Raw genomic sequence first — 27,808 nt, forward strand, 5'->3', positions numbered from 1 at the left:
ACCAGTGCCAGTGCTCACCTATGGGTCCAAAAGCTGGTCACTAATAACACAAAATATATACAAAAACAGCAAACAACACAAATACGCATGGAAAAATGTTTGCTTTGAATAACAAGAAGACAGACATGGACATGAGATGTGAAAAAAGTATGTGAAATTATGAAAATGGCAGTGGGCCAGTCATATTGTACAGACATAAGACTGACAAAATAATCTATAAAATGGATCCCAAGAGATGGAAAAAAACACCAAGAACATAGGAATATGAAATGAGAAGTTTTGCTGGTGTGGCCTGGAAATGAGATGCTGTACATTACAACAAGTGGGAACATATTGGGCCTTAACAGTAAGATTAACAGTGACAGATCTGGATGGTGAAAAATACTTTTTATGAATAAAAATCGATGGATCTTTCGGAAAAATAGCAATCAAATGTGCATACGATGTTCTTTTTTAATGATTTTCGTAACTTTTCTGATTTCCCCCATTGACTTTCAGCCAAGCAGCTCAGAGTTAGCACCTCAGTGACGTCATGGCATATTTTTCAATCTCTGATTTCTGGTACATAGAATGCGCTGGACATGAAAAACTCACTCCACAGAATATGTTTCTACTTATAGAATAACCTGAGAAATTATGGATTTTTGGTGGAGTTCCCCTTTAAGGCTGCCCACTATTTTATAGATCAGATCACAAACACCTTTGTTTAATTTTTAGTAGTACAAGTTAAGCCTAGTTATTTATGAGAACTATACTCTTGTACCACATTTTCAAAATTGTGTCTCATATTGTAGTGCATATGAATACACTATATAATTTACTGGATTATGGTGTATTGCATAGGTGTAATTTACTGGGGAGACATGGACCAGCAGTTTTTGAAGTCTTGCAAATGTTCCCCTCACCCCCATCCTCCACATGGCTTCACAAAGACCATACAGAAACTCACATAACATTGCAGAAGCAGCCCCCCAAAACGTCATTCTCTCCACATACCCCCAACAACGACAAACCCAACTTCTGCTCTCCCCTTGTAACTTTTTGCAATTCCTTAGAGTCGCCTTGGAGAAAGAAGTCCACTCAAAAACGAAAAACTCCCAATATTAACCATTATAATGCATAATAATACAATATTGTAACAACAGAGGAATGGGGGGGGGGGGGGGGGGAGCTGCTATTTCAATTGAATTGCTGATCAACACCCAAAGGGCTGCACACGCATCAGGTTCCTGCTGTCTTCACAGAAATCGCCGGACCAGAGCGCTACATCCTTCCCAGACGCACATGTGCTGCACAAGCCGCCGCACTTTGGCTTGAGCTGGAAGCGCAACGAGTAGCCTCTCACTACGCGATGACGTCGCTCTCATATACGTCATCACGCCCTAGTACGTCGTTGTTTGGTAGGAAGCGGTGTGTCCGCCATCCGTATCCACAAGCCGGAGTTATTAAAAATAAAAACGCCATTAAATATAGATAAAACATCAATATAAACAGCACTTCAAACGACAAGAAGCCTGTTTGTCGTTTTAAGAGTCCACGGCGACTGGACACAAGGGGACGGCAGACATGTCAGAGACGTACGGTATGTAGATCCGGCTGTTATTACCGGTATTATAATTAATGTGTATAGTAATCTTTTTATTTATATAATTTTCATCTCATTGAACGGCAGTGAAAATGCATCATTAAATAAAACCAAAGTTGCGCTGATTGGTATGCATTTTAGTAGAAAGCTTATCCGGACGTTTTTGAGGATATAACTATTTTGTAAAGCTATATTATTATGGACAATGTTGTTTTCCCTCCCACTCATTGAATCAGTTTGTCTCCTAACGCTGCGCATCAATAGCGGGAGTGAAACTGGCGGAAAGTGGACTGGAGGAATTTCACAGAAGTTGCTGGTGTGATCAGACGTATAGTTATGGCCGGGCGCCGGAGAGCCGTGTCCCGTATCACGTTATTTGTTCGTGGCAATATATCTGTTTCGCGGATTTTAAATCCCCCTGTTACTTTTCTCGTTATCCGGTGTAGCCGCCTGACCACGCCAATGATGAGGATGATGATGCTGCTAGGGTGTCGGGGTGTCATTAATGGCGGCTGTCGCTGGAAAGAAATATAGCTCCAGTACGAATGACCTCTGTTGTACTATTCGGCTGGAGCTTGCTAGAAGAACATACCTGGAGGCAGACGCATACATCTATGTTGAAATGTAGGCTGCTGCTAGTGTGTATCATGTATGGATTGAAGGCGTAGGATCTGTTGGGTTTTTGACAGTAGAGGACCCGAAGCTGCAGGTTGTTCAGGACTACAGCAGTTACAGTGCAATTGTCATACGGGGAAGATCCAACAACCGGGCGCCAGTGGCATGTTCTCGTACCGGGCGGAGGGGAGTCCACCATGTGAACAAGCCAGTGTGTGGGTTCTTCCTGCCCACCGTCCTCAATGATGTGTGTGTTTACATGAAACCAGCCTAGAAATCAGATTTCAGTTCCTTAGCCTCATGGTGTAATTGTTCTGTAATAATAATGCGGCTGCCTTTAAACCTGGAACGGAAAAACAATCACACAGGTTTAAAATACACATTGTACATGCCCTGGTATTGGAAAGCCACAGTGTCTCCTGGTTTCTGCCTCTGATTATCTCTGAATGACTTGAATGCACCACTGAGCTGCTTATTTAGGACAAGTTACTATGTTTTGAGCATCTGTGGCTATTGTGTGTTTAACTCTGCCTATACAGCCCCCAAGACTGTGGATCAATATATATACTGTTTATATTAAGCCCCAGTGGTTTCAGGGAGTGACTCCAGCTCAGACAGCATCATCGATTCACCACAGCCTATCTGCTTTCCAAGCTTTCATAGGCACCTGATTCTCCGACAAATTGAAAGATGGTAAATTGCTAAGGTCCAAGAGAATATATAGCCTAAGAATATATGTGAGAATCTAATTCTGCTTCAATTAGTGTAGCAATATGTTAAATAGCATAATTCATTATTGCAGATTACTTTTAAATCCACCGTACCCAGCTCTCTTTCTGCTGTCTATTTCCTGTCTTGTTTTTGTACTGCCTGGGTTTTAGTGCATAGGGCTTGTGTTGGCAAACTGACAATGACTGGAGTGAGCAGGCTGTGGAGGGGTCAAGTTTCCAAGGATCAGAAAGAGCATTGCACTGGTACACACACACAATCTCACATATATTCATGCTCAAATGTCACACTTTTCCATTTATCCTTTTTCAAGACATCACTTTCAACAGGGACTCCACCAGTTTAAACTTACATACATGCAATTTAATGTACTGTAATGATAATGCTTACATGGATAATAAATCCATTAAACTGTATACTGCAGCATGGCTTATGTTCATTACAGCATCAGGGGACATCAACAGATATTTCTGTTCATCAAGGCTAAGCTCCATATTGAGTGACAGGTGGTTTCATTTACCTGCCTGGGGGTGGCAAAATCTTGTGTACTTTATGTTGCTAACCCTGTAACATGGCAAAATCAAACACAAGTTATTTCATCCTAGCTTTATTTTGATCTGGGTAAGGGCATCTGATAAGAAAATATTTATTTGAGTTATTAAATTATTGTTTTTCATACCCCTATTTCACACACACGTAAAACCTTTTCTTCATTATTATACAATTCCTAAGTACAGCTGCTTTCATGACTCATTTGTTTAAATGATGTTCTGCCTCAGCAAGATCTGGACCTCAGATTGATTGTTTCCTTTCCCACCGGGACTCAAAGATGTTACAAATCATGTTATACAAAGGGAAGCTGTGCTTGCTGTTTTGTTTCATGGATGAAAGTAAGAGTTCCATTACACAAAAATAATAAAGATTATTTTAATACATGTGTCAATGTATTTGAAACAGGGTAACAAGCCCCCTGGTGTTGGCTTTTAATATCCTGTAGATTGTAAAAACCTAAATCTAACAAACTGTTGTGCAATCTTTTTGAACTTCACTAGTTTTTGCATTTCTGTGGTAATCCTCTCGCTGAGCTGTAAGGTTCTCCCCAGTCTGTGACTCTTCTCTGTGATTAATATATACCACAATACATCATGACATTTGGACATCAGAGCACTTCATGGTGCCCCAGTTACCATGAAGTGTTTGCTTAAAGGAGGCATGACAGGAAAACATCTTCAAGAAAATGTCCTCGACACCTGTCACACCATAGATTTTTCTCTCTGCTTATGCAAAGGAAAAAGCAGAAGATAACTTTAAATTTCAGAACTGAAGCTATAAAGTAATGGTTTCTGAGTTTTGCTGCATCGTCTCTTTTCCTTGAAGAAATCTGTGTTGATGTATCGCTACTGTGAAACCAGCCCTCCACAAAGTAAGCAGTAATGCAGCATGAATCCTGTGCTGTTTGAAATGCAATACAGACCTGTCAGTCACTTCCTGTAGTAAAGCATTTCCTCATGCTAATGGTTCGAGTGCATGCCATCTCTGCTCTGTAATTGTTTTAATTGATTTCCCTTGTAGATATTGCAACCATGCAGTTAGTGACAGCTGCTATATACCTGAGCAATTACAGGTAGAATCTCTGATCTCCAGTTATGAGATGTCAATTGCATGTTAGATTAACATTAACGCAGTCAGCAGAAAAAGGCTGCAGAGTTTTTATTTTTTTGGTATAGTCTTTTTTGTTTTGTTTCCTGTTTGTTTCATGTCAGCTGAATGTCGCTCACTGTTTTTCTTGAATGGTAACTGCAATGACTGATGCTGGTGAACCAATAGATGGCACTCTTCATTCTAGACTAGAAATTTGAAACCAGTGTCTGAGTGTATTGACAGAATAATGGGTTGCAGTCAGCGGAGCTGCCTTTCACATGAGGTCCAGATTAACTGTGGTCTATAAAAGTCTTGCAGCGCTCCTCTGCTCAAGAGTTGTTAACATAGCAATGGCCAATTCCAGATTGGACTTCCTCAGTCAGTTTTCTTTCAAATCCTCCTCCTCTGATGTAACCGTCTTAAGTAATTCTCACTTCTCCACATGATTTGCAGTGTAGGTGCTGTACATTGTAGCTGCTGCCAGCCACCCCAGGCAGAGAGCAATGCTACCCATAAAACACTGAGGAACCTGTAGGGATGAAATTCACAATGTGATAGTGTATGACTAACTTAGAGTGTGCAGGTTTTCCCCCACCCTGTTTCATATTTTAGTTGCTAAGGCAGGTATAGCCTACCTCCTGAGAATATAGCACACAATCCCTGCAGACCCACCTGTTTGTCTGAAGCTAGGCTCTTTTGGTACTGCAACTTAAAATTATTATTATTATTCCTATTGTTGAATTCTCAGACCCTGACCTCTATGGTACATTTTTGATGGCGCTTTATAGTTAAACTTCTAAAGATGTAATCTTGTTTTGTGTCAGACTTGTGCGACATCCTGTTATAAGGGCTCTGTATGTTTCATATAATATTTCAACAGCTTTACTCTTCGATCACACTGTCATGAATAAGTAACTCTATAAAGTTACTTTGGGTGGAAAAAAGGCCTTCTTTTACAGGGAGGATATAAAGTACACTACTTTGTTCATGATATTTGTCAGTAGGTATCAATAACATCTTCATTAAAAGGTCACAATACTAACTGAAGTCAAGGTTAGTTACCCTTTGTGATTGTATTGTACATTGTTTGCACACTGGTGCTATATGTATGCTCTTCAAAACAGGTACTACTTGTTCTGATGTTTTATTTGAAATCTAAAACTCTTTATTTTCACAACAAGCCACATGCCTCCCAGCTCAGGTGAAACCCTGTTTTACCTCTGGTAGATACAAGGTAATGCATCTCGGACAGGAAAACAGCGATGTACAAATCCCATGCTTTGACATCTGGGACCACAGGTGTAAAGTTCAGTCTGGCTAAATATAAGCCTGTGATAAGGTAAAATTATCACTTACATTTATGGCATCGTGATTGATTCTTACACCAGAAACGGACATATGACGAACAAAGTACTAATTTCCGATTTATCATATTTTGCACTCTGCATTCCTTGGAAAGTTTCAATGAGCCTGAGCCTCCCTCCCCCCCCCCCATCAATGGTTCTGTTTGGGACCTCTTTTTTCTATCAAAACTCTGCCGCTTATCATTTTTTACAAGAGAAGTCGTGCTGGAAAATGTTGGTGGAGGCAAGTAAAGTAAAGGCACCTGCCCTACTGCGTAACCAGAATTTTAAAATTATTTCAGAACCCTGTTAAATCCAGTCTGCTATTTTGAACAACTCTTAAATTATGTATAATTTGAAGAATCTGAAACTTGACATCACACAGCTGTAACATTCATGGCTCAGAATAAAACAATTTAGGCCTAGTATCCTCATTTCAAATATAGAGTTTCTAAAATGGGTCATCATTGCCTGTCTGATGTTATATTATTAGCCATACCTCAAAACGTGCAATTTTTTAAATTTGATTATTTGTGTTGATATAGACAACATGAACATGACAGTGAAAATGTGAATTCACCCATTTGAACATATACACCCACTGCAAACTTCCAAAATGTTGTCTCTCTTCAAATCTTCTTAATGAAATACAGTCCCTTTTTGTATAAGTGTATAATTTGGAATAAGTGGAGTTTTCCAAATTACAGGAACTGTTTTCCTGGCTTGATTTCTCCTCCTTGTTTGATTGTTTTTCCATTAAACTTTGATTCTGGGGGTGAGAACTTTCCATGGTATATCTTGAGTGGAAAAAAAATCTAGGTGTTTGCAGGGGCTAACATTGCTCATGGTGTGAAATCAAATTTGTTTGACTTCCTTATCTATTTGTCAGACTCCTATCTTAGCTTTGGATACAAAACTGAATTCAGTGACTCAGTGCTGGAGAAATGAGAGCTGAGAGATTGAAGTGTTTCAGTGTCATGCAAAAATAAGGCATCTTATTATCATCTATTAGTCTGGAATGTTTGCTTTTTTTAGTGCTCTTCTTGAGTCTGTAATTTCTAGTATTTTGGGATTTCTGTGCCTTTTGTCTTGAATAAATCTAACCAAACAATCATAATCAACTTCTCTTCATGAACATTCCTTTAACCTTGTATAACTCTTGCACACTGTTACTTACCATGACTCATGTTACTGAATTTAGCATACCTTCTAAGTACAGGCAGGTTCCGACCTACGATAACCTTGATATACGACATTGTATAATTAAAACAAAACCCATAAGCCCCATTATGTTTCATTTTCAACTTACATTCTGTCATTACTTACGAAGAGCGAAACAAAGTACCATCTCACTCCTTCAATTAGTTTCAAGTTTTCCTCCTCCAAAAATGCCCCTTTACATGTGCAAGCCAGCATCATCAAACAGAGTAAATGTTTTTTTCCTAGCATCTCTGCCTTATGTGTAAATATCGGCAATTGGCGATGCATATGTAGAGATGCCTTGGTAAGAACTTCATCTTTATTTCATTCATTACCTGTATTTTATTGATTTTATAATCATTCTTATACATTATCCTGTATGTATACAATTGTTATATACTGTATAGTATATTCATTTAAATATAGGCTAACTTATGTTTGCAACTTTTAACATTTAGCATGACTTACGACAGTAATACAATTCCAACCTACGTTCAAAACCAACTGACAAGTCATAGGAACGGAACTCTGTTGTAAGTCGGAATGGGCCTACACATGCATCATATAACCTAGTGACAAACTAATTGTATAAGTATTAAGAGGAAAATAAGTGTCCTGTCATGCAATTCACCAACTGGAGAGAGTAGGGCTGGCTGCAATTAAAGGTAGACTACATTTTGACCTTTGATTGTTTGGAACACTTTTCCAATGAAGGTTGAAATTCCAGGAGGGCTAATTTGCAAACTTTATGGGTGATGTCATAGTCATTGTATAATTGAATGACTAAGCAATATTTTACAGGCAATCAATAAAAATGGGAAAAAAAATTAAGTATATTTCAAATGCATTATATTGTATTTTATTAGCATCCTTAAATGATTTATGTGACACTTTACTGATTCATTGGGTTGCTTTCTTATTAGGGAAAAAATAAATGGGCTTAAACCTAGAGGGAAATAGCTTTGTGAATATAGCCTGTTGTCTGGTAAAGCACATCTATGCAAATCAAGGGTGGTCATGGCCTTTTGAAAACTTAGATGTATTAGAAATGTCAATGCTTTGTAGGAAACAGAACACAACACATTGTGTAATGATGCTGCTGGATTGTCATGTGACTGATGTATTATAGGAGACCTGATCAAATGTGGTCAGAAAAATGCAGCCTGTATGTGACCAGCAGCACATTTGCATTTACATTTATTTTAAATGCTCCCAGACCTCAAGTACAATAGCTCTTGCTGTAAACGCAGTGACACTGTGGCCATTGGCCCAGACTTGGGAGTTTTCTAAGTACATTTGTGATGTCCCTGTCCGTCTCCTGCTTTGAGGCTCTGCAGTGAATGGACTCTCTCACAAGAGCAGCACTGTCTGACTGCCTTGACTCTGCTGTATGAAGCCTTTTGGCCCATCTCTCTGAAATATTGACTTGAAATAATCCTGCATTGTTCCCTGGGTTTGCTACTGATGATCTTCCTCTGCAGTCACATGCAAATTAGTCGACTCCTGGCGTACAATGGTTGTTTTTCAGCCGATGCAAAGTCCAGTGTCTGTGGTTCAGTGCTGTGGTGAGCTCAATGTAATTATACAGTATGGGCAGGGCTGCAGCCAGCCTTGCAATAATCTATGGCAAGGGTTTCTCAATCGACAAAAGACTTCCACCGTTTCAAATTGGGTCTGAAAGGCCAGATTACCAAACAGTGTTTATTGAGGTGGGACAGGTTTGAAATTGTTCAGGGCTTCCTCAGCATGCAATATACCTCAATATTAAATACAAAACATTACATTTTAAGTGAAAGTGAGAACTGACAAAGAAGAAAAGATGGAAATTGTAAAGTAAGACTTTCACTCCACTCTTGCTTCAACCATGTTCCGACCTGGCTTTCCAGCACACACTGCTTAATTGGTATGGTGGGTTCACTTCAGACAACATAAATGGATCAACTAAAAAGATTCAAACGACTATGCAGCAGGAATGTAATTTGGATCAGCTGGGCACAGGCATCCGATTAAAGTGTCAGTCAGGAGAGAGATGGCTCAAACCAGGGTAGCAAATGCTGTGTTGAAACTGTCGCCTCTACATGGTGTGTTTTAACTTTGTGAATGGGTTGATTCATCTTATTTTATTTTTCTCCTCTCTCTCTGCAGATTTCCTGTTTAAGTTCCTTGTGATCGGCAGTGCTGGCACAGGGAAATCGTGTCTCCTACATCAGTTCATTGAGAACAAGTGTGAGTTGAGATCTTGTTGGCATAATAATGTCTTAAACTGCCCCATTTCAATGTTCAGTACTTTTAATAAAACTGTACGGCTTTCCCCTTAAGAAACCTGGGTTCCTACCAGGGGAATAATTAGTGGTCTCTCAAATTCAGCATTATCTTGTCTGTGGAGTGTGTCAGACATCCCGTGAGTCATACCTCAATTGGAGGTGCTATTTCTGAATTTGATTACATTTTGTCAATAAAGCACATCAGACCAAACTGTAGCTTCAGAACAATGTTTAAGTTAACTTTTTGCTGTTTTCAGTGTCTAAATTATCATACAAGTAATAGTAATCATGCAAGAATAGAAAAATAAATAAAAAATCAATGATAGGGAGAGATAAGAAACTAGAGCAGGAAATATTGAATACCCATGTTGCATGTGATTAGTGTATTGTGGAGAATATAAATGTTTTTAGTTTCTTACGGAATGAAAGGAGTTCAGAGTTAAGATGGATGGTAGTCTGTTCCAGATCTGAGGATCAAGAACGGAGAATGCACACGCTCCAAAGCGTTTTTTTTTTTAACGTGGTTGGACAGTAACATTTTGTTGGCAGATATCAGATTCCACTAGGACAATGAACCTCCAGTTTGTCCGACAGATAGCTGTGATGTGTTGATGGAGCGCTTTTGTGGGTTATGCAGAGTAGTTTAAATTGAGCCCGAAGGTCTACTGGTAACCAGTGCAGTTCCAATAAAGTTTGGGAAATGTGGTCCTGACACGATATGCTGGTCAGGACACGGTCATTTTGGATGCCCTGGAGCAGTCTGGTGCGACGTCAAGGTGGGATGTTACTAGGACATTTATGAGAGTGGCTCACAGTCTCTTGTTTGAGATTTTTTTTGATTGTCCATAGGTGGAACATAAAGGATTTCACTACCTGTTTTGTTCATGGCAATCATTATGGGGAACTATCTAGCACTATGCCCAGACTTTTGGTATTAGCCTATTTACTAGCAGGGGGGAGATTCCATTGACATAGATGATGCTCTATGACGCAGACCATCGTGCTTGGAATTTGGCCCGACCAGCAAAATGTATCTTTTGCTGGGGTTGAGTTCTAGTCAATTGGCATTCATCCAGCTTTCTACATTAGTCAGGCAGTCTCGAATTTCAAAATATAGTTCAGTGTCTTCAGCATACTGATGAAAGGAGATACCATATGACCTGATCAGATCTCTCCAGAAAAACTGGGCCATTCCACTGTGTTTTAAGGATTCTGTAACCCCACCTTCTCTCCCTTGCTTCCAACCTCCCTCTCCCCAGGTAGTAGAATACCTTACTCACCAAGGTCATTTCTGAATCACTGACCACCTTTCAGTGCCTGTTCAACACACACCTGTACAGACTGCGCCTGTAATACCTCAACCCTCCCACTTCTGGACAATATTGCACTCAAACTTTCATGCACTTACCTGCTCCCCACCTTGATCCTCCCTACTATCGGTCCTTAGTATATCAGCACTTTAAATTGCCTTCTTTGTAACTGTATATGTACTATTGCCAATTATGCTAGTATATTTCTGCTTACTTGAACTACCCCTTAACCGCCCCTACATAGAATACTGCTATATAATTTGCACTACTTAAATTCACTCTAGTCAGGGCTGAAATAGCATGTTGTATTTGCTTGTCTGTACTGTGTTTTGTTTCTTGAAATTTGTTTTTGTGACCACTGTAAGATGCCCTGTGTTAGGGAGTCTGATAATAATAAACAAAAAAGGAGAAGAAGAAAAATCATGGCTGGACGCTATATGTACGGAGCAAGTAACACAGTTGTCCACGGTAACCCGGTCTCCTTTTTTCCCCAGTCAAGCAGGACTCGAACCACACCATTGGGGTAGAGTTTGGCTCCAGGGTGGTGAATGTAGGGGGGAAGACAGTGAAACTGCAGATCTGGGACACAGCCGGTCAGGAACGCTTCAGGTGAGAGCCTGGTCCTGGTACAGATGATGATAACACTTTGTCAAATAGCTGACACTGCAGAGATGCTTCTGGATTATAGGGGGTTGACTATTCATCAAAGCTTCACAAATAGGACCTTATTTTTTCTCATCTGAAGGAGAGAAGCCAAAAAGGTTAAGAAACATTCTCAAGGGTAAACCAGGTCGGTGGCAGAAAAAGGACTTTAACATGAGGGAAACATATTTCAATCCTGCGACACCTATCCTCCAATACTGCTAGAGTTCTTTGTGCATTCTTTCAGAGAATCTGGAGTTCCAGGGAGTGTTTCTTATGGGTCCTTCAGATGCATTCGGTAATGGAGTGAATGAGAGCCTCTATTGGTTCTTTAGCATTACATTATTAACTTGACTCAACATGACTACATGAGTTTCTGTGGATCATTCAGAAATGAACAATAAAGATTTCGATTCATGAAATATAACATCTCTAATAAACCTAAAGTGTTAGGTGGTTTAAAAACACCTCCAGTTGGATACTTATTTTGATGTCTACTTAGTCTTTTGGAGTTTGTTTACCTGATATTTAGACCTTTGTGTGTCTGTGGAATGAGGGGAAAGGGGAATCTCTGTTGGAGAGCCACTTTGATCTCTTGGTTTAGTGTGTTTTGTACTGGCATACTCTTGAGACTACTGCGTCAGTGCTGAGGATGCAGATCTGAGAATTAATTGTTTATGCTTTGTCCACCCCCATTTTTATATTATCTCTCCCAGTCTCCTTGTCTTTTTCTCATCCTTCATTTTTCCCCACATCTCTCTTCCTCTCCCTCAGATCTGTGACTCGCAGTTACTACCGTGGGGCAGCAGGTGCCCTCCTTGTCTATGACATCACAAGGTAAGGAGTAGGGCTGGGCGATATGACCTAAAAATATCTCTATTTTTAGAAGTTTGGGGGCGATACGCTATTTTTCCCTATTTCTTATTTTTATCCAAACAAGTTACAAAATAATACCAAGTTATTGTAAATCAAACAAGGCTTTATTTATTCATTAAATATAAACAACTAACACAAATACCACTTGCCAAGCTGTCACGGTAAATGTTTTTTGTTTAACCTGACATTAAATGAGTACATTAAATAAATAAATAAATAACAAAAAATGCTTCTTGTAGTCCTGTAAAAACACTGTGCAAAATAACAAATACTAAATTCCTGTCAAACTACAATTTTTCCTCAAAACGTTCCTGTTATACTGTAGATTTCTTAACTGAATTAATAAGTAAATGCTTATTTGTAAGTTATTCACTTAGTAAGTAAAGTAAGTTATTATTAAATAAAATTACTATTCCTGTAAAAACAGTTGAACACAAGCCTACCAACTGATTCAGGCTTGAGGGATGCCCTGTGGCATGTTACAAGGTTCCCATCAGTGATGAAGACCCTCTCTGAAGGGGCACTGGTAGCAGTAATGCATAAATATTTTTTGGCAAGATTGCGGAGTCGTGGGAAGTTGGCTTCATGGAGCTTCCACCGCTCAAGTGGTTCTGTCTCACTGTCTGTGTCAGGGGACATCAAGTAGCTTGACAGCTCAGTTTTGATGGGCGTGGTTGCAATTTAGGAAAGTGATAGAAATGTAGTTAAGTGATCGTAACCTATAACCAGAGCCATCTTGTGGGCGCAGATGTTTTACGAAAACGCGCAGAAAAAAATATATATACAAAACAGTAAAGTATTATTTACTGTCACATAACAACAACACAAGTAATAGCATAATCACGCAACACATGTGCTGTACAATAGTGTAGATTTACCTAAATTCTGTTTACTGGTACAGCAGTTATCAGTATAATGTGATGATGATAAAAAAATAGTTATTATTATTATAAAAAAAATCCCCATGTGAGTTCTATGATGACAGGGATTACTTTTGTGTGCCTTCTGTCAGCACACCAATGACAACTGTTGGAAGCCGATGGTGTTAGAACACTTAAAGAATCTTACAGAAGAACATTAAACGCAAAATATACATTTATTTAGATTTTCTGCAGAATTAGAATTTAATTAGAATTTTCTCACACAATTTGGAAAACAATCCCACAGGTCCTGTCTAGCCCTAGCTATAACATTTGAAAATGTTGTGGCGTGATGCAGTTGGTACATGATTTAGTTGATTATAGGCTGACACCCACTACAGAGGTGTGAGATACCTCATTTGCCGATATTATAACAAAAACACACAACAAAAAAAAGAATAGTCGCGATACAAGTATTTTGCATTTTGCACATCAACTATATCTCAATAACTCAGTGTATCCCCCAGCCCTAGTAAGGATTTGTGAATTATGGTATATCAGGTGTTGAGAGATACTAATCCTTGCTTAAACAAAACTAAAAGCACAGTGGAATTAGAATCATCAGCTGAATTTTCATAGCCAATCACATAAAATAGCACCATGTTTATTGGTATATTTATTTTGTGATTTACTCTAAATGTATTGGTTAGTGTTTTTTTACTGTTTGTTTATCTGATGAAGTACAAATGTTAGCCAGATTCAGCTACACCTGGGAAAATGTGGTTGGAACACAAGCAGACATTTAAGCTTCCATCTGAAAAAAAACAGTGGAAAAAAGCCATTGGATGGGTTACAGCAGAGGTCTCCAGAGTGCCTCTTCTTGGAGTGCAGACTATGCCCTGCATCCAGAGACCGCTGGTTTGAATTTGGATTGTTATTGGCCAATCGTGACTCAGCTGTGAAAGGAATAAAAACAAAGAAGCCAGCAGGAGGAAAACAGAATGAGGTTTTGTGGGAAATTATACAAACTGTCTTTGCCTTTGCTAGTGGGAAATCGACCATTGTGATTTAAATATTCCAGCCGCTATGCTGAGGCTTAATGCCAGCTGTATTGTAAAGGTGAAACGCAGTGTCTCCTTTCCATTCTCAAGCCCTGATTAACTTCCCCTTTCTGAATGCCATTACCAAGATGCCATCCTGCTAATCAGCACTGAATGAATGCTACAACACTATCCAATGTGTCTCATAAAGTCTCTGAGAGCACTGAATTGGAGCACAGTCGTTCAAATGAGTTACACTACTAGGGCTCTATCCCTCCCAGGAGCTTGCAGTCCCAGAGGAACATTGCCTGAACCTGCCCCCAGCTCACAGAGTCAGTTTGTGTCAGAACCCTGTGGCTATAACACTCCTGATCCTATTGGTCTGCAAGGTCTTTTGACTCAGTGGAATTGGTTATTGACTTGAAATTTTAAGTAGCTTACCAAACTTGCAGGGTTGAGGCTTTGCAGACTGGGATTGCTTTAATATGCACCCTCCTTTTTACTGATTTAAATTACTGTTTAATTGAAGCCTTCCGGACAGTAAATAGGACTATGAGTCGTCTACTTAATTCCCATTGGTTTAGTCTGAGTGAGTACAGGCAGCACAGATATGACCTGTTAAATTTCTTAAGGTGGAGCTAGCACACTGCATAAAGAAGGCATTGTCAAACTCTGTTTGCCTCTACTGTTATTAATTTGCTTATTTGTAGTAACATATATTTGTACTTTAGTAATAGGGATTGGTATATCGAACATCATTAAATGGTGCTGTTTAAGGTCAAATGTTTGTTTATACATGTGTGCAGTTCAGTACAGGTGAGATTGCAGGACAGGGTTGAGACATTTCATGTGCTGCAAGGCCCTGTTTATTAATCAGCTCAACATTTTGTGTTTTTTTTTTTTTTTTACTGAAAACAGACAATTGGATTTGTAAATATCCAATACCAGGGTGCAATCAATGAGTCTAATCTTAGAACTTAGAACTCTTAGAACAGCATCATTGAATGAAAGTGTAACTTCACAGTTAGTAAGAGATTTCACTGTAAAAAATTAAATAAAATGGCGTAAATTCAGTATAACCCTTTGATGTGTACTGCTGTGCTGGTGTGTCCATTATTAAGGGGTTCACAAGTAGTACTGCAACACCAGTGCATCAGAACATACACTATAACTATTGATTTTAACACCTGTTATCATGTTTTCTCATTCATCTTGTTGTCTTTATTGGACAAAATACACAAAAAGTGTTTCAAAACCACAAACAATTTTATTTTTCAAAGAAATGTAATTGAGCAAGACAAACCAATATACAAACCGAGCATATTTCAAATCAAAACTACTATTAGGCTAAATGTACAGTAAAGTAGAAGTTGTCAACGGAATATAAATATTTACCTTTCCGCAGGTTTTGTGGAGCTTTTGGCCACATTTATATAACATTAGCTATGTATGTGCTGGTCTAGTTTGTTCGAACTGGGTTGGAACAGTAGCTACTGCATCTGTCTTTTTGTTATGTGTCTATTGTTATGACCAAACAAAGATTGAACAATTTGAATGAGAATAAATACAAATACAACAACACTATTGTAATAAGTACACATTTTTTCTTAAAATGTGTTTAATATATAACATCAGCTGTAGTTACAGCTGGCAGGTATTTCATTAATATTCCAGATAAAGCTGGTTTCCACAGAACTCTTACCCAATCAAATTGCAAGCTCTCAAAATGTACCAGACCCTCTGTTGGCTTTTTAGCTGAGTCACAGTGGGAGTGGGAGCAAATCAAATCAAAAAAACTTTGTCAAATTTTGTTCAGTCTGCCTTTTAAGATGCTAATTTCAATTATTGGTTTAGTGTAGCTCAGTAACCATAATGCAGCCTCCAGTTCAGAAATGTAAATTATGAAGTGCAGAAACAGGTATGAAAATGCAGCTTATGCTTTGAGATTGAAATAAATGTATATAGAAGAAGAAAGTTAATCAATTAATAAAGTGCAATTTTCAGCACACATAGCAAAACTCACTCTCTCAGGCCGAGCAATGCGATTTAGAATGTATGTGTAAAAGGTTAAATGAACTGTAACATGCCCCACTGTACCCATTTCAAATCTTCTCATAAAATATTTATTAGTGAAAACATAAATAAGAAGATCAAGAAAATGACTCTTCATGGAATTATTCTGTGCCATTTCATTAGAAAAGGAAATAAGAGAAATCTGTCTTTCACATCGAAGTGAAATGGAGGAAACTCACAACTTCCCCTTTCTATTAACAAAATGCATTTTTTTGTTTATGTAATGTGTGCAGACAACAGATCAATACAAATAAATATGCCTTGTTTATTGCAACCTTTCATATGTATCTTGTGAAGCACTCCATTAATAATTTGTTTCTGCTATCCTGGTACCAATCAGCATTTGCTCCCAATAGGCACCGTCATAAAAAACAATCCTCACACAGTTGCCAGGTTATAGTGGGGTTGTGATGGCATGGGCGTAGAAGGGGCTGAATATTGTTAATGTTTTCTATTGTTTCTGCTTCATCATCACAGTCTGTATAATAATAGATCTAGCTTCTGTGCAATGGATGTCTAATTCCTCTTCCAGTGCTCTTAAGTACTACGATAAGTCTTACATTATGGGCTGCAGGATCTCCTAGTTTTCATTCAGTTATTTTTCTGAACTAATTATTCCTGATTTCCTCACGACAGCATTACCCCTTCCCTAGCCTCTCTCTCGTCCTAAAGAGCCCCAATTCAGTAGTTGTAATTGCTCATTAGTTAACAAGACTGAGAAACATTTCATTCTAATGCATTAAGAATGTGGTGAATGGAAACAGTGAATCAGTAATTAAGAAAACATTTGGAACAAACACCTGAATATTCTTCAGTCCACAAAGATTGGTGTTCACGTCAAAGAACAAGTAACATGTTTAACAATAACTACCATTTATTCCCAGTCTTAAGAAAATCTATGTTTCAGGGGTGAATTGTATGGGACTCAGAAACCAGTACCCGAGTTCAAAGACTATTTTTTTTTAACTCTCCAAGGTCAAAGTTGGGTAAACTGGCATAATACCCAAGGTTCATTACATATGTTTGAATGTGTCTGTCTCTCTCTCTATCGCTCTCTGTCTCTCTCGCTCTCTGGCAGCCGAGAGACATACAATGCGCTGACAAACTGGCTGACGGACGCACGGACGCTGGCCAGCCCCAATATTGTTATCATCCTCTGTGGGAACAAGAAAGACCTGGACGCTGACAGAGAGGTCACCTTCCTGGAGGCCTCCCGTTTCGCCCAGGAGAATGGTAACCTGTCTCCTCTTACCAGCCACATGCATTCACACAGGCCAAGGACAAGTTCTAACTTTTACCCCTTTAAAGTAGTCTTGGGCAATACCAAAAATACTAATTTTAGTATCACGGTACTTGATACTACCACGATATGACCAGAAAACAAACCTTAAGCAGAACAGTAATAAAACAAATTGAGTTCCTTGTAATTTTGAAATACTTTTACTCAGGAATATTTTGTACCATATTCCATTAAAATGGCAAATCGTTACATGTTTTACTATTTTGTTTAGTTTTTTCAAGAAATATTGTTTAAGTAAGTCAACATGCCTATCTTCTTGTAGGTTGCAAAATATCTTTCTTATGCTGATCAATTGAGAAAGCAAACCATACAATTTGCACTTAAGTGAACTGACAAATAATTTGCCGTGAAAACATCTGTTTTTTTTTTTGTATTTTAAAAAGAACATGCAGGAGAATATGATTTTTCAAGTGTTTATAAGCCGGGTTAATTTGAAAAACAACGAGAACAGAAAAGACGTCTGTTTCTTTGCTAATGCACCTTTCTGTATTCATTCCAAAATAAATTAATAATAGAAAGAATGAAAAACTTCGATGTCTTACGTTTCTTGTGAGATATTTGGTTAATAAATAATAGCATAACTAGTTTCAGTGTAGTTTTCCACAGTGCACAAACTGCCCGTCTACATTTACTATAGAGTGTTTAAGAGAGAATTCCAACAGCTGTGGAACATAAGGACCAGCAAGTCTCTTTATACCACATAGGATTTTTCAACACCATCTTACTAATGTTTGCTGAGTTTTTAGTATAATTGTGTGATCTCTGTCAACAGACATGGCTGGTGATTTTAAATATGTTTTTAAGCCTTTTTCCTTAGGTGGGTATACTACAATAATGTTTGAGAGATTGCCAGTGTTCAGTCAGTGTTAATGTATGCGTTTGTTAGTAAGTGATCAGATTGTTCTTGCCAGTGCTAACTTATTGTATGCACTCCCAGTCTAATTATAGAGCTCATGGTCACACATGCTTCATAGTGTGCTTCTCACAGCTTTTCTCTGATCCGCAGTGCAGCTGCTCAGTTCAAAAGATAGGCATCATTGTTTTTTCCTTTAATGCTACCAGTATAAGAGTTTTTTCTCTGCAGGAATGAAACAATAGACTGGAATTAGACTGGACCCACACACAGTGCATTGTTTTACCTTTGATTTGATTAGGCTCGTCTTTTCTCCAGCAAGCTGAATATGAATTGACAGGGCCAGGATCTGGGATTTGTTAATGTGTCAGTAAGGCTTTACTTTACATAATGTTGGTTTTGATGCTTACACTGCCATTTCTGATCCGGATCAAATGCATCAGAACATTTGATCACGATCAGTGGTGTTGCGTTTACACTGCCATTTGACCAGGATCAGCTTTCAGCCGCCACAGGGCTCCTCGCATGCGCACTAGCACTCAAGTCCAAACTTCAATGTATGCATATTAAATTAGTCCTTTATAACACGGCTATATCATTACGAACAACATTATTTTAACAAGTAACCAACGCACTTGCATATGTTTCGCAACTGAAACATTTTTTGCAAACAAAATAAGTTACTTTTAGCAGCCAAAGCATTTAAAAATAAAATAAAATAAATGCTAATATAAAGTAACAAACCATGTAGTGTTAATTTTAACAATATTTTATTTGTAATAACGGAAGTAGGAAAGAGTCTCTTATCTGCTCCACTGATGCGTGTCTGCTGCCTGCCTTTAAAACAACGCTGCATCAGCACGTCAGACCGTTTATAATAGGGGCAGTAGGGACGTGTTCTCCTATCTGCTCCACTGACATGCAGGCTGTTTGTCTGCCCCGCTGCCTCTAAAACACACGCCGCTCAAGTCCCAGTACGCACTGTGGCAGCGTTTGTAGGGACTGAGCAGACAAACATCCTTGGAGCAGTGGAGCAGATAGGAGAACACGTCCCTACTGCCCCTATTATAAATAAAATAGTTAGAATTAACACTAAATGGCTTGTTATTTTATGTAAGCAAAAATATGTAATTTTATTTTCAATAGTAAAAATGTTATCTTTAAGCAACAATGACTAAAATAATTCAAAGGTACTGTGTTGCATTAGCTTGTTTCTTAAAATGAAACTTTTCTAATGATAATATACAGCTACTTTATTTTCTGAAATATATATTTTTTAAGCCTTAATCCTAATATTGAACTAGTTTTGCAGCCTCTCTCTGTGGAAAATGGATAACTGACAGGTTTAAAAGGTTATTAAAATTAAAAGAATGAAAGGAAGGAAATGGGGTGGGCGGGATATATTAGCCTGGACTTGGCCTGTGTGTGTGACTGCCTGCGCTGTGTACCTTACAGAGCTGATGTTCCTGGAAACGAGCGCACTGACAGGGGAGAATGTGGAGGAGGCCTTTCTGAAGTGTGCAAGGACCATCCTGAATAAGATCGAGTCAGGTATGCACTTAATTGTTCATAGCTGCTCTTAGCTGCCTGTAGATAGAATCATTGGATCATTACATGACTACTGACAAGACACAATGATGGGTGGAACAGCCTCCTCCTGTTCTGTATGTGCTTAAAGCTGCCCACATCTGTCCATAGTTGTGGTCACAGCCACTACAAGATAATGCAACCTTGATACTGTCAATCATCTCCATTGCAGGACTCGTGCAGCAAATATTTGAGCACTTAACTGACAGGGTCACACAGTCACAAAAAATACAGCAGCTATTTTGGCCTGGAAAATGTGCTGAGATTCCGGACGGTGGTTTGAGCTGCAGACGTTTGCAAAGACGCACACAGTCCTAGAATGTGAGACTTCACTCCACTGATCACCTGACATCCTTAGTCATCCTTCCAGTCACCTGTCTCCAGCCGCCATGAATGGGCTGAGGTTATTTTTGTCTGTTTTGGCTTTTTGAAGTTAGGAAACTGTCTTCATATAATTGAGAGTTATTGGCTTCTGATGGCTTACATAGTGTAGGATTAACTGCAGAAGAGACCTGCAGAGGAGTGGAAGTGTCCAGGCCTGTCTCTGCTCTAACTTTGCTCTCCCCAGCACCAGTAATGGCCAGTCACTAGCATCAGCACCTAATCTCTTCTTTTCAAATCACCCCATTTGTATGAAGCACTCATATACCAAAATCTGGTTGGATATAAAACTGGTGGGGTGGAGAAACTCTGCTTTAACTCTTGCGCCCCTTCTCAAAACCACTTTCAACAAAGCCTTAAACAGACCTCAATCTAAAAAGAAAAAATAATACTTCACTCTTGCACTAATATTCATATTTGTTTTAAATATGTATAATTCAAGACCGCTCAGTATAATATAGCACAACATATCCTCAATAACCACCATTCCACGAATGCAAGTAAACATGATTGTTGAGTTAGTTGACTGCTGATGCTGAAATTTTTCCCAGCTTTTCTGGGCCATCTCTCAGGACCACTCTCAGCCCCCACCTCTGCTGCTTTAGACTGAACCAATGTGCTGAACTGGAGTATGTGCAAGGGGGCGGTGTGATGACTCAACACAGCTGGGACAGTTCCATTGCACTGCAGTGTGATTTAACAGTTTCGAATGCCAAAACACTCCACCCTGTGCCGTCTTCTATCTGAACTGTAGAATGAGGGTTGAAGATGTGTACTTTCAGCATAACTGGTCGGATGTATAGAGAAATAGAAGTAAAAGACAGGACATTCAAACAGCTGCCTCTTTGTGTGATAATCGATCCTTTTTACACACTGATTCATTTTGAGCAAAGAGAAACTTTAAGGCCTCATCAGAGGGGATTTCCAGTGCAGATGTATATATGGAGTTGTCATCAAGTGTGCACTCTCTGAGGAACAGATCGGATTCCAATTGTACAACAGCTTCATGCAATTCGGGTGTTAAGAGCTGCTATATATACATGCTTTGGATGGAAGTTTATTTTGAGTACATTTGCAATGCAATTTTAAAATACATTGTACACTTCTCTGCATTATCAGTGTAAATCTGTGTTTTTAAATAATTGTATTAAGTATAAATTAACATTAAAATATACATAATATAGTAGTTTTTTATGTATAAATTAGTGATATTTCATATTGTAACCAAAATTTACAACGCAAAATAAGATTTTAGTGGTACTCTGAAATTATTGGTATTTTGTGGTAATTTCGATTTTCTGGAAGTGCTTGCCGAAGTTTTAAAATAACTCTCCATGGCTTAAACTGACATTGAAACCCCACCACAACATAAATAGCTTTTATGGGCTGACCATGTAATATCTAACAAGAACAGTAGATTAAGATTAAATTAAGATGCATATGCATTTTCATTTTTTTATATAAAGGCTGGGATTGATAAGGGATTCTGCAATAGTCTTATTTACAGTCCTGCTGCTGTTGACAGGTGAGCTGGACCCTGAGAGGATGGGATCTGGTATCCAGTATGGCGACGCCTCCCTGCGGCAGCTCCGGCAGCCTCGTGGCACCACGGCACAGAGTAAACAGCAGTGCAGCTGCTAGGGCCAACCTCTCCCCGTCCCGCCCACACAGGACCTGGTCCAGGTCAGTAGACTAAACCCCTGCCCAGGTCAGTAGACTAGTAGACTCAGTAGACTATTGTTTGTAAGACTAAGCCATGGGTGTCCAATCTTTTTTCTCAAAGGGCCAGATGTGAAAGTTATTCATAGAAATCCTGCTTACAGATACAATAACATTATACACTGTATCTGAGGTGGGCTGAACTGAGTATGAAAGAGTATGGGCAGGCCTACATAAAAATACAACATGTATTTTTATGTAGGCCTGCCCATACTCTTTCATACTCAGTTTCCATATTGGTATGCCACATCACAGTGACAAAATAGTAAAGTAATTAAGAGCCTACTAATCACAGCATCACAATCATCATAGCATACTAAAAAACTAAAACGGGCAAAGGACTTATCCTCACTACAGCCTGGATAAATCATTAGGCTTGTCTTGGGGGAATTGACCCACTGGTGTCATAACTAATGTGAGCAGTGAAGCTGTGACTTTGTCCCAAGTATGTCATTATAGTCAGGTGAAAAGTTGGCTATCAAAAGTATTCACCCCCTTGGACTTTTCCACATTTCATTGTGTTACAACATGAAATCAGAATGAGAGTTTTTGCCGCTATAGCTCAAAGTGCCTGAAATCTGGGTCTGTTATAAATAATAATAATAATAAAAGTACAATTACTGCTGCTACTGCTACTATGAAGAAACTTATGCAAGGCAAGTAGTGAGTACCTCAGTTTAATGATTCATGGGGAGGACTGGGCTGATCTTGCAATTTGAGCACAACAGGCTTCTAGGTGGCACAATTCCTGACTAACTGTATAGTGAGATCTGCTCAGAGACTGTGTACTAACTCCTCCTTTTCTTCCACAGCTCTGTCTCTGTCCGGGTTTACAGCGAACTCACCAATGCCCCCCATGCCACCCCCACCCCTCTCTACAAGCCCCAGGCTAAAGTTAGACCAACCCTTCCCACAAACAGACTCCGGTCTCCTTGGATTGGCGTGCCTTGGCCTGCGACTTCTGACCTCTCCAGCCCCTTTCTTGGAACAGGCAGCAGGGCTGTGAGACCCTCCTCATCACTGGAGCCGGGATGCCCTGCTAAGGCAGTGTGCTAGTCACTGGGGTACACCGTGGGCATCGCACTGCTATGGCATGTCTTAACCAAGGGTGGGCTGGGTGGGGGGGGCCTTGCAAACTCTTTTAAAAACTAAACAAAATGAAGGACTCTGTTCTCAGAGTCTTTACTCTTCAGATTTACAGCTAGACTTAACACTGTACAATGCTCAGCTATCTGCAATGCTGTCTTTCTTATAACTCATCATGTAGAGCTGGTAGTTCCTGTCTTTCTTTTTTCTTTTGTTTTTATTTTTTCTATAGCATAAGATTGTTTATTGGTTGTGCAATATTAAAGGAACTTATTATAGATCTCCTTACTCAGCAGTGTGATGGAAATGTAGGTCTGCACTCCTTTCTGTTTTTTAGTACTATGGACACATGACTGCAGATCATTAAGTGAGAAGGGGTCCTTACATTTTAAATCGCACTAATGGTAAAGGATCCCAATAGATGAATGCCTTAACATTGCGTTCAATAAAAAAATTATCAGGGACGTATAGCCCTCGGAAAATAAACTCCAAAGCACAGATAGGCCAGATCTCTCAATAGCACCATTGAGTTCAGCTATGAAAAGACTGCACCATCTCCTGCTGTTAATAGGGGGATGTTTGTTTTGCTGTTGGCTGAATATGAAGGAAAAGCAAAATGTACTTAAGGGCAGAGTTTATTTCTTTCCTTAATCGAGTTTGCCCCCCCCCCCCAACACACACACACACAGTTTTCAAAAGACTATTGATATAGATAACATCTTTTTATTCTAATTCAATAAGAAAGGAAGTTCTTAGTCTGAGTAGGTTCTGCCCTGACTTGCCACTTAGTGAGCGCCTTCCTGTGTGTCCGACTGCTCAGGCGCTCACTTTGCCGTCTGCTGATCTACACCAGCCTCTCCTGGCGACTGTCCTTTTCGTGTCTATCACTAGCTGCTGAATGCCTCACTCCTTTGCTTGGGGAAGCCTTATCTCCCTTGCTATTCACACTCTCCACTCTCTGACCGCTGCCAGATGTCCTTAAAATACAAATCCAAGAGCTGGAATTAGGTTTGAACAAGGACTTCTCACCATTTTCTGACATCAGTTTATTTGAATACTTCACCATTCATGACCCACAGATCCTTCCCCCTGCCCCCTCTAAGAAATTCTGCCTGGATGTACAGTAAAGCATAGCCCATTACTTAATAGAGCTGTGAGAATGGCAGTATTAATACTGTAAGTGGCTGGAGAGATGATCTCAGAATAATCCACATTATCTAAAAAAATGTTTTTAAACCAACCAGTAGTACAGCCTTCTCTTTTACAAGGATGTGTTGGGTAATTGGAGCTTTTAGACAGAGATTCTGAGGATCTGTATTAAAATGCAGAGAAAATGTGCACTTGCTGGGAGCTGCAAGTGTTTATGTGAATCCTATGATTTGTTTTTACTGGTGCACCATATTCACCCCTCTATCAATGTCAAAGTTTACACCATGCATTGGGTGTGAAGGGGCGTGAGTAGCAGCAGGATATAGAAATCTATGGGATGTGATTTTCACATCATTGAAAACCCAAAGCAAGGTATTTTAGGATTGCTGGTCATAGTTACTGCCAGAGTATATAATATGATCTTTAAGAAATCAGACAAACTGAATGATGTAGGCTTTTGCTTAATTTCTGATTATTTTTCTTCCTCCCAAGAGATTGTAGATGATTTAACAAGGAAGGTAACATACTAATATTAAATACATACTTGTCATTAAATGATGAATTGTGCATTTGACTAGTTGGCTATTTTCAGTAGGTATCGGAGCTTTCTGAGAGTTTTGCCTTGCAGCTGCCATTCAGCTGTGTAATGGAAGGAACGCTGTAAAAGCTTGTAAGCACTTGTACGCTACAGGGAACTCCCCTTTTCCTAGAATTCCTGTGTTTTTTCTTTATGCTTCTGTGAAGCTGAGAATAAACTGCACATCGATTCTTTCTTCCAAGGTTTGGAGACACACAAAAAAAAATATCAAAGACCAAACAAATCATTTCCAGTCCACCAAGAATGAGTTTGACACTGGATGTTGCATCTCAAATAATTAATCATGAGTGTGGAAGATCTGGGGTTCCTTTCTTTAGGGCTCTCCCGTTTCCTTCTGCTGTTCTCATTGCATCAGACTACCCTTACTGTTTAATAATAATAATAAAATAAGTCACATGATCCCCCATGAAAAGTTTCAGAATGAAAATTAACATGACTTTAATGTGTGTGTGTGTGTGTGTGTGTGTGTGTGTGTTTGGGGCAAGAGGGTTAGAAAATCTAAAGATTTCTATAAAATAATTTGATGAGGGAGAGGGCCACAAGGAAGGTGGGGATGAAAGGTTCCAATTTATTCCTGTGCAGAGAGAGTTACTAGAATATATAATCTGAGATCTTTACAACATTGCAAAGTTGTGATTTTTGTTTTGCTTTGATTTGTTGTTGGGTTAAGGTGGAATTGTGTAAAAGATAACCTATTGAGTCTCACTATGCTCTGCTAACTGCCCCAGTGCCAGTGTGCCCCAATGTCTTACTGTGGCGACTGTGTGACGTTATAAGCTTGTAACAGACAGTCCCGAGTTTTTTTGTTTTTGTCTGTTTTTCAAAATGCACTTGTTTTACTTTCAATGCTGTAACTAGAGACTAACCTTTCCAATACCTGTACATTGATTCTGAAGTAAAAAAATAAGAATAAAAAGGTATGTCATATAAATATTTAAAATATCAAATCAAAATCATTCCTTACTTAGGAACAACTGAGCCTGTGTGGTTTTGCCCCATTTCTTAGAAACTTAGTGCTTACAGCTTGAAAATGGGAATATTAAATGTTGACAGCAGCTCACCAGCTGTCTTCAGGTATTGCCAAATGTGGCAGCTAAATTGACTGCACGCAATCATTCAGATGTTGGAAAATGTATCCAATTAATCCAAGGTCAAAGGTGAGGGGGTAAGAGGGCTCCTGGATGGCTTTTTCCTGAAATTCCAGTTTCCCACTGTGGGGAATGGTGAAAGGAGTTTGTTACATTCTGTGTTTAAGTCTGTTCTCGACCCAGAATCCTCTCCAGCCCACTCTCAAAGTTATGGCTTCATTTTGCAATCCTCCATTTAAAATGCAGCCTGTTCCCTATAGCCAGGAGGTCAAAACTGCCAGGCACTACTCTGACTAAGATTGGTTGAAGTGTCTGTACTATTAGGGTGACTGGAATCCTTGTCCTGCCCCCTGGCTTTGGTGGAGTGCCTGCCAGTTTGTCTCATTATCAGTGCCATTTCTCCATATGATGCAAAAGTCAGTGTTCTTGCTGTAGACGCACAGGGTGTGTTCTATATAATTTCTGAGCTGTTTCAGTAAGATGGGGTCTGGGGGTAACTTGGGATTGAACAGTAACTGACACTAGTGTGTACAAAATAATTCAATAACTGATTAAAATAGATCAACTCTTTGCAGCAAGTACTGTGATCCAGGAGCCCTAGGATTTTATCAGATATTTGAGAGGACATCCCAGAAGCAGATTTTATTTTTAATGATTTTATTTTGCTGTGGATTTGATAATTTTGATGCCTTTTGAAATAGGCATCAGATTAATAGTTTCCAAGTCGTCTTGATTATATGGGGGATATGAGTATCAAATGAAAACAATCTTATTAAACTTCCCTTGAAGCTCAGTCTAGGAGAAGTGAATGTTATTCCCCAGGTAGACAACAGACCTCCTGGGTAAACGGCGTCCTTCAGCCTGGTAGGAAATGTCTTTGTCTCCCAATTACAGTAGACTGGTCATGTGAATCCCCCCCCCCCTCTCCACACACACCCCTTCATAATGTAAATCATCCCAAATTATCTTTGAGCATGCTCCAGAGAAACAGGCTCAGTTGTTGCTTAGTAACTTAGACATCAATATCACTAAAATACTGTACATCTGAATCAATTATGCTGTAAATATATATCTTGAGTTTTATTTTGTTTATTTTTTATTTGGGATTCATTGTTTTTTGTTTTTGCTTGTGAATTTTAAACATTTGATTGTTACTTTTTAAATTGGTCGTTATTTATGTGTGCTGTTGATTGTCTATGCTATCTGTTTGTTCAGTTTCTATAAGAAATCCTCCTGTCCCAGGAACACTGTCTGACTCTGAGACCCACGAGTGGGAGTGTGTGTTATGAGGGTTCCTGATATTTAAGTGTATCTGGAGAGTCTGTCTGTGGGAACATGTTTGTCTGTGTAAAGGCCGTTATGTGTGTGTGAGATGAGATGAATGTGTGTATGCATCTATGTGTGTATGCGTCTGAAATGGGATTGTGTGTGTGCACAGTGAGTGTTTGAATGGTGATCTGACTAGATCTAACATCAACTACTGCAGATCCTTTGGTTACTACAGATGTCAGTAAGCTTGATCTGCTTACCCCAAATCTCCATAGAGGCCAAGGAGATCTGTATTGCATCTGCTGTCATTATACTATAGGTAGATCAGATACAAACATCTAGAGCAGTCTTGACTGCCATGTCTTTCCACTGAGCTCTGTTACTTAACTAAATTAATGTTTGGCCTTATTTGACCTATTTCTCATTGTTTTCAGCTTTGAAAAAAGCTGCAGATTTCTTGCGTTACTTACAAACTTCTACAGGTAAAGTACTGTGTAACCTGAAACGGTTTCAGAACAGCAAAAAAGTCTGATTAATGAAGTTATGTATTCAATTCTAAAATCAATTAAGACATTGAGAGCATGAAACAAGATGAACACC

The 27,808-nt window shown here is 39.1% G+C and overlaps 1 protein-coding gene across 2 annotated transcripts; it reads left to right on the plus strand.

Moving 5' to 3' along the window:
• Positions 1 to 1,377: 1,377 nt before the first annotated feature.
• On the plus strand, positions 1,378 to 27,616 carry rab4b (RAB4B, member RAS oncogene family). Of its 2 annotated transcripts, none has more exons than XR_010816770.1 (8): positions 1,378 to 1,582; positions 9,259 to 9,339; positions 11,182 to 11,296; positions 12,104 to 12,166; positions 17,257 to 17,411; positions 19,787 to 19,882; positions 21,825 to 22,007; positions 22,831 to 27,616. XR_010816770.1 is itself a non-coding variant. In XM_066704108.1 (8 exons), the coding sequence occupies exons 1-7, from the start codon at positions 1,567 to 1,569 to the stop codon at positions 21,938 to 21,940; spliced, it is 642 nt and encodes a 213-aa protein (XP_066560205.1). In that variant the 5' UTR covers positions 1,379 to 1,566; the 3' UTR covers positions 21,941 to 21,982; positions 22,831 to 27,616. The 2 variants fall into 2 exon arrangements, 1 of the variants encoding a protein (XP_066560205.1); XM_066704108.1 differs by having other exon boundaries at positions 1,379 to 1,582; positions 21,825 to 21,982.
• The last annotated feature ends 192 nt before the right edge of the window (positions 27,617 to 27,808 follow it).

The sequence above is a fragment of the Amia ocellicauda genome, chromosome 5 (assembly GCF_036373705.1).
Source record: "Amia ocellicauda isolate fAmiCal2 chromosome 5, fAmiCal2.hap1, whole genome shotgun sequence".
Lineage (NCBI taxonomy): Eukaryota > Metazoa > Chordata > Actinopteri > Amiiformes > Amiidae > Amia > Amia ocellicauda.